General features: G+C 45.0%; 1 protein-coding gene across 1 annotated transcript; it reads left to right on the forward strand.

Annotated features, from left to right (window-relative positions):
- Positions 1-4914: 4914 nt before the first annotated feature.
- Positions 4915-6734, forward strand: LOC124688368 (FCS-Like Zinc finger 3-like). The gene is made up of 2 exons (XM_047222056.1): positions 4915-5234; positions 6332-6734. The coding sequence occupies exons 1-2, from the start codon at positions 4948-4950 to the stop codon at positions 6498-6500; spliced, it is 456 nt and encodes a 151-aa protein (XP_047078012.1). The 5' UTR covers positions 4915-4947; the 3' UTR covers positions 6501-6734.
- The last annotated feature ends 214 nt before the right edge of the window (positions 6735-6948 follow it).

Consider the following 6948-nt stretch of genomic DNA (forward strand, 5'->3'; position numbering starts at 1 on the left):
CATAAGATGAATGCATGTTGGGTGAACAAATTACAGCTTGGGCAATTGACAAATAAAGAAGGCATAACAATGCACATACATATATCATGATGAGTACTATGAGATTTAATCGGGGCATTACGACAAAGTACATAGACCGCTATCCAAAGATGCATCTATGCCTAAATAGTCCACTTTCGAGGTTATCATCCGAACCCCTTCCGGTATTAAGTTGCAAGCAACAGACAATTGCATTAAGTATGGTGCGTAATGTAATCAACACAAATATCCTTAGAAAAAGCATCGATGTTTTATCCCTAGTGGCAACAAGCACATCCACAACCTTAGAACTTTCTCGTCACCGTCCCTGCATTTAATGGAGGCATGAACCCACTATCGAGCATAAATACTCCCTCTTGGAGTTACAAGTATCAACTTGGCCAGAGCCTCTACTAGCAACGGAGAGCATGCAAGAACATAAACAACACATAGATGATAGATTGATAATCAACATAACATTGTATTCAATATTCATCGGATTCCAACAAACACAACATGTAGCATTACAAATAGATGATCTTGATCATGATAGGCAGCTCACAAGATCTAACATGATAGCACAATGAGGAGAAGACAACCATCTAGCTACTCGCTATGGACCCATAGTCCAGGGGTGGACTACTCACACATCGATCCGGAGGCGATCATGGCGATGAAGAGACCTCCGGGAGATGATTCCCCTCTCCCGCAGGGTGCCGGAGGCGATCTCCTGAATCCCCCGAGATGGGATTGGCGGCGGCGACGTCTCTGGAAGGTTTTCCGTATCGTGGCTCTCGGTACTGGGGTATTCGCGACGAAGGCTATATGTAGGCGGAAGGGTAGGTCAAGGGGCATCACGAGGGGCCCACACACTAGGGCCGCGCGGCCAGGACCTGGGCCGCGCCGCCCTGGTGTGTCGCCACCTCGTGGCCCCACTTCGTATGTCCTCCGGTCTTCTGGAAGCTTCGTGGAAAAATAGGCCCCTGGGCGTTGATTTCGTCCAATTCCGAGAATATTTCCTTACTAGGATTTCTGAAACCAAAAACAGCGTAAAACATCAATCGGCTCTTCGGCATCTCGTCAATAGGTTAGTGCCGGAAAATGCATAATAATGACATATAATGTGTATAAAACATGTGAGTATCATCAATAAAGTAGCATGAAACATAAAAAATTATAGATACGTTTGGGACGTATCAAACCCGCAAGATAATTCAGAGTCACAAAACTCTCAGCGATCTAGCGATCTAGACACGTTGCATGCAACAACAATTTATGTAGCCCAGATGTCCCACAACATAATGCGGAGTTGCGAAACTTCTGTGCCACCATTCTAATAATTTAAAAAAAACACTTTTTGCCACCCGATAGATAAGATTGCATTAATAATAAAAACAAAACTGGTGGAGTAATTAACAATAACATTGATCATTATAATGTGACCATGTGTCTTCCATCTAATATATATGGGTTTCACCAAAATAAAAGGTTAGTTTTTTCTAATAATGACCAAATAACCATATGCACGGAGTCATGAAACTCTTTTGCCCTCTTCTATTAATTGCAAAAACCTTGTGTTATGAGATGCAACGATTATACTATGAAAGCATAAACAACTTGAGAAAGTAATAATAACACCGATTCACCAGGCCACGCAAGACTCTTCCATTAAAAATTATCCCGAAAAAGATGCGAGTGAATCCAAACAAATATGGTGTCCCATCATTTAGAGGCCTACCTACCTGAAAACAAGCGGCGGTTCATCCATCTAAACACGTTGCGTGTAGCACCGATTTGTGCAGCCCAAATATCCTATAAGATAATGCGGGGTCACGAAACTCTCATCGACCTAGACACGTTCCATGTAGCAACAATTTGTGCATCCCAGAAGTCCCCACACGGTAGTGCGGAGTAACGGAACTTCCATAGATCTAGACACGTTGCACGTAGCAACAATTTATGCAGCCTGGCGATAGTGCGGAGTGACGAAACTTGCGTGTCGTCATTCTAATAATTACAAAACTCTCTGTGTGACCGGATAGATAGATTGCATTAATAAGAACAAAAATAGTAGAATAATTAAGAATATCATTGATCATGATAATGTGGCCATGTGTCTTACATACAATATATATTGGTTGGGATGAAGCCTGCTACCCGCATGGGTAGCTACACACCCATGCATTATACCAATGTGCAAGCCATATTAACTTATTTTAGCTCGGTTTCCTAGTAGAACGTGGAATTCTAGTGTACAAAAGTGGTTTCTGAATTTTGATTTGAACTTTTTTTTTGTAAAAGTCAACTCAGTATTCAGAAAGTCAACGCAAAATACATTGGTGAGTTGACTTTGATAAAAAAATATTCATATCAAAATTCGTAAACCACTTTTGTACACTAGAATTCCACGTTCTACTAGGAAACAGAGCTAAAACAAGTTACTATGGCTTGCATATTTGTATAATGCATGGGTGTGTAGCTACCCATGCGGGTAGAAAATGCACACTCTATATTGGTTTCACCGACATAAAAGATTAGGCTTTTCCAATAATGACCAAATCACCATATGCACAGAGTCATGAAACTCTTTTGCCTCCGTTCTGTTAATTACAAAAACCTTGTGCTATGAGATGCGTCGGTTATACTGTGAAAGCATAAACAACTCGACAAAGTAATAATAACACCGATCTACCATGCCACGCAAGACTCTTCCATTAAAATTTATCCCAGAAAATATGGGAGTGAATCGAAACAAATATGACGTGCCACCATTTAGAGGCCTACCTACCCGAAAACAAGCGGCGGTTCATCTTCCTAGACAAGTGGCGTGTAGGACCGATTTGTGCAGCCCAGATATCCTATAAGATAACGCGGAGTCACGAAACTCTCATCGACCTAGACACGTTGCATCTAGCAACAATTTGTGCATCCCAGAAGTCTCACACGGTAATGCAGAGTGACGGAACTTCCATCGATCTAGACACGTTGCACGTAGCAACAATTTATGCAGCCCGACGATAATGCGGAGTGACGAAACTTGCGTGCCGCCGTTCTAATAATTACAAAACTCTCCGTGTCACCGGATAGATGGATTGCATTAATAAGAACAAAATTGGTGGAATAATTAACAATAAGATTGATCAGGATAATGTGACCACGTGCCTTACATCCAACATATATTGGTTTCACCGACATACAAAAGGTTAGATTTTTCCAATAATGATCAAATCACCATATGCACAAAGTCATGAAACTCTTTTGCCCCCTTCTATTGATTACGAAAACCTTGTGCTATGAGATGAAGCCATTATACTATGAAAACATAAAAAAACTCAACAATGTAACAATAACACCAATCTACCAAGCCACGCAAGAGTCTTCCATTAAAATTTATCCCGGAAAATATGCGAGTGAATCCAAACAAATATGGCGTCCCGTCATTTAGAGGCCTACCTACCCGAAAACAAGCGGCGGTTCATCTTCCTAGACACGTGGCGTGTAGCACCGATTTGTGCAGCCCAAATATCTTGTAAGATAATAATGCGGAGTCACGAAACTCTCATCGATATAGACACGTTGCATGTAGCAACAACTTATGCAACCCAGATGTCCCACACGGTAATGCGGAGTGACGGAAGTTTCATCGATCCAGACACATTGCACGTAGCAACAATTTGTGCAGTCCGGCGATAGTGCGGAATGACGAAACTTGCGTGTTGCTGTTCTAATAATTACAAAACTCTCCGTGTCACCGGATAGATAGATTATATTAATAAGAACAAAACTGGTGAAATAATTAAGAACAACATTGATCTGATAATGTGACCACGTGTCTTACATCTAATATATATTGGTTTCACCGACATAAAAGGTTACGTTTTTCCAATAATGACCAAATCACCATATGCACAGAGTCATGAAACTCTTTTGCCCCTTCTATTAATTACGAAAACTTTGTGCCATACGAAAACTTTGTGCTATGAGATGAAGCCATTATACTATGAAAACATAAAGAACTCGACAAATAACAATAACACCAATCTACCAACCCACACAAGACTCTTCCATTAAATGTTATCCCGGAAAATATACGATTGAATCCAAATAAATATGGCATCCCATCATTTAGAGGTCTACCTACCCGAAAACAAATGGCGGTTCATCGATCTAGACACGTTGTCTGTAGCACCGATCTGTGCAGCCCAGATATCCTGCAAGATAATGCGGAGTCACGAAGCTCTCAACGATCTAGACACGTTGCGCGTAGCAACAATTTGTGCATCCCAGATATCCCATACGGTAATGCAGAGTGATGGAAGTTTCATCGATCTAGACACGTTGCATGTAGCAACAATTTATGCATCCCAGATGCCCCGCACGATAGTTTGGAGTGACAAAACTTGCGTGCCGCCGTTCTAATAATTACAAAACTCTCCGAGTCACCGGATAGATAGATTGCATTAATAAAAGCAAAACAAAAGTTAGACTTTAGAAAAAAAAAACATGTTTTTTTTTAGATACAATAACATGTTGTTGCCTTACTCGGCTATTATATGTGGGTTTCACCGCAAAAAAGGTGGGTTCTTCCAGTACTCTGCCCGCTTACACAGAGACAAAATGGTTTTACCGTGCATAATATATGGGGCGGCGCGAGGGGGTAACCCTAGCAAAATGCCTTAATCTCTAAGCTTTTGCCGCAAATCCTCCGATCACAAGCGTCCATGTGTTTCGAGTGGGCGAGTGGACGGCTCTGATCGCACGTTTCCGGCCCCGCCTCCTCTTTTTATGCGCCCTCCCCAAAACCCCTCTCCCCACCCTCCAGTCTCTCTCTCCGCAAATCTCAGCACACACAAGGTCCACCGAATCAGGAATTGACAGAGGCCGCCGGGGGGCGAGAGGCAAGCGCGCGAGCGAGCGCGGCCAGGCGAGATGCTGGGGAAGCGGCACAGGAGCATGGTGATGCGCCGGACCACCAGCGTGGCGTCCCTCCCGCCGGCGCCGAAGCAGGTGCGCCAGGAGGGCGGCGCCGGCGACAGCAGGGCACGCGCGGGCCCGTCCTCCTCCGTGTCCGCGGGCGCCGTCGGGACCGGCGGCGCTGCGGCCTGGCCGAAGAGCGACGCCGACGGCCTCGTCGGCGTGGTGACGGCGGCGTTCCTGGCCGCCTGCTTCTTCTGCGGCAAGGCCCTCGGCCCCGGCAAGGACACCTACATATACAGGTACTTGTCGTCGCTCTCCCCGCCGTCCTGAAAAATGCCCGGTAAAATTCTCGTGCTCCAGTTCCCGCCCGGCCTCGCGCCGATTCCTCGCTTTTCGGTAGCTTCCTGGCGGTTCTTGGCCCGGAATACGACCCATCTCTTTTGTTGCTTTCCGATGTGAATTCGCCCGTTTTCCACGTCAAGGTTGCACCCAGATCGAAGTCGAATCTTGGCACCATGTTGCTAGCAGCTTACGATTCTGTATCTTAGCTTAGATAGATGCAGAATTTCGTGATGATCTCGTGGTTTATTCAGGAGAAGGAGTATTTATGATCTGTTTTTTCCATTTATTGGAAATTTTGTTGACCACCTGTGAAGTGGTCCTTACCAACGAATTTACGGAAGTACACTCTTCGATTCCGCCGCTACTTTGTTAGAGCGGTAATGCTGATTCGATACTATAATTAAGCAGTGAGTCGAGTGCTGATTAGTCCGTAGCATGAATCTTGTTCTCTCCTATATTTTAGAGGAATATTCGATTCGAACCCGGCCTTTTCTCTCGGCATACTTTTCTGTTGCCGGTGCCTTACCGGGTTGGTGTGCTGTGTACCTGGTACGTATCTGGTAGTCAGATATGTATGGTGTATGGGGTGCACTCATAGCTCTACTATTTTCCTCTTTTGGACGACCTTATTAATCATGTATTTTGTTGTATGTGCTGTCCCAAAATACAAAATTATTGCGAGGTGTTTTAGATTAGAGTCAAGGCTAACATACTGTACTCACCTAAGCAACGTATTAAACAAAAAAAATCTACTAGAATCCACGCATTAAACAAATTAACCTGCCAATCATATGAGCTGTTGCGTGATTACTGTACGAACCTGGTCACTTGGTGGTACTACCATCTGAAATACCCCTGCATTTATTTAGTTGTCACAGTCTGGCTGTCTCGTGTACATTAAAACAAGAAGATTGAAAATTCTCTGCTGGAGAATCGGTGTCTGCGACGTGACGTGACGTGACATGATGCTTGAACTGAAAATAAATTATGTTGTTAGAGATGTTTTTTTGAGCTGTGACATGATGGCTGAATTCTATCTATCCGTGTGGTGCAGGGGCGAGGTGGCGTTCTGCAGCGCCGAGTGCAGGGAGCGTATGATCGAGCAGGACGAGATGATGGAGCAGAACTGCTCCCTGACCTCCATCAGGGAGGCGGCCCCGTCCGCGCCCGGCGGCTCCGACCAGTCGGGCAGCGGCCCCGGGGACGCTGTCGCCGCCGCCTAGCCGGCGACCAATTAGGTCATATACTAGCTCCTAGAACATAATGTGCCGTATATGTGGCACAATGCCGGCGTGTAAAGCGTCCGTGTTATACAAGAACCTGGTAGTAAACTGTAGCGGGGTAGGCTGTTGTTGTTGATGATGTGTCGGTGACTGATGCCATGTGACACATGGTTTCTTACCTGCCCGCCGGAAAGAAGAGAAGTTGGATCGCAATACCAGATTTCATCCCCCATACCCGTCTGTTTCATCTCTGCCAATTTCATTATTTTTGCTGCACTTGAGGATACGAATACGATGATAAGCAGTCAGGGGAGCCTCTGCTGCAGATATAACCTGATAAGCGCCGAGCGTGTTCACGCGAGTCGGAAAAGCAGTCAAGCGTATGCAGTTGCTGTTATCCTGACGGTGTGGTCCGGATCGAGCCAGGCACCCGTGATCTCATCAGTCT

The sequence above is a fragment of the Lolium rigidum genome, chromosome 2, assembly GCF_022539505.1.
Source record: "Lolium rigidum isolate FL_2022 chromosome 2, APGP_CSIRO_Lrig_0.1, whole genome shotgun sequence".
In the NCBI taxonomy this organism is placed as follows: Eukaryota; Viridiplantae; Streptophyta; class Magnoliopsida; order Poales; family Poaceae; genus Lolium; species Lolium rigidum.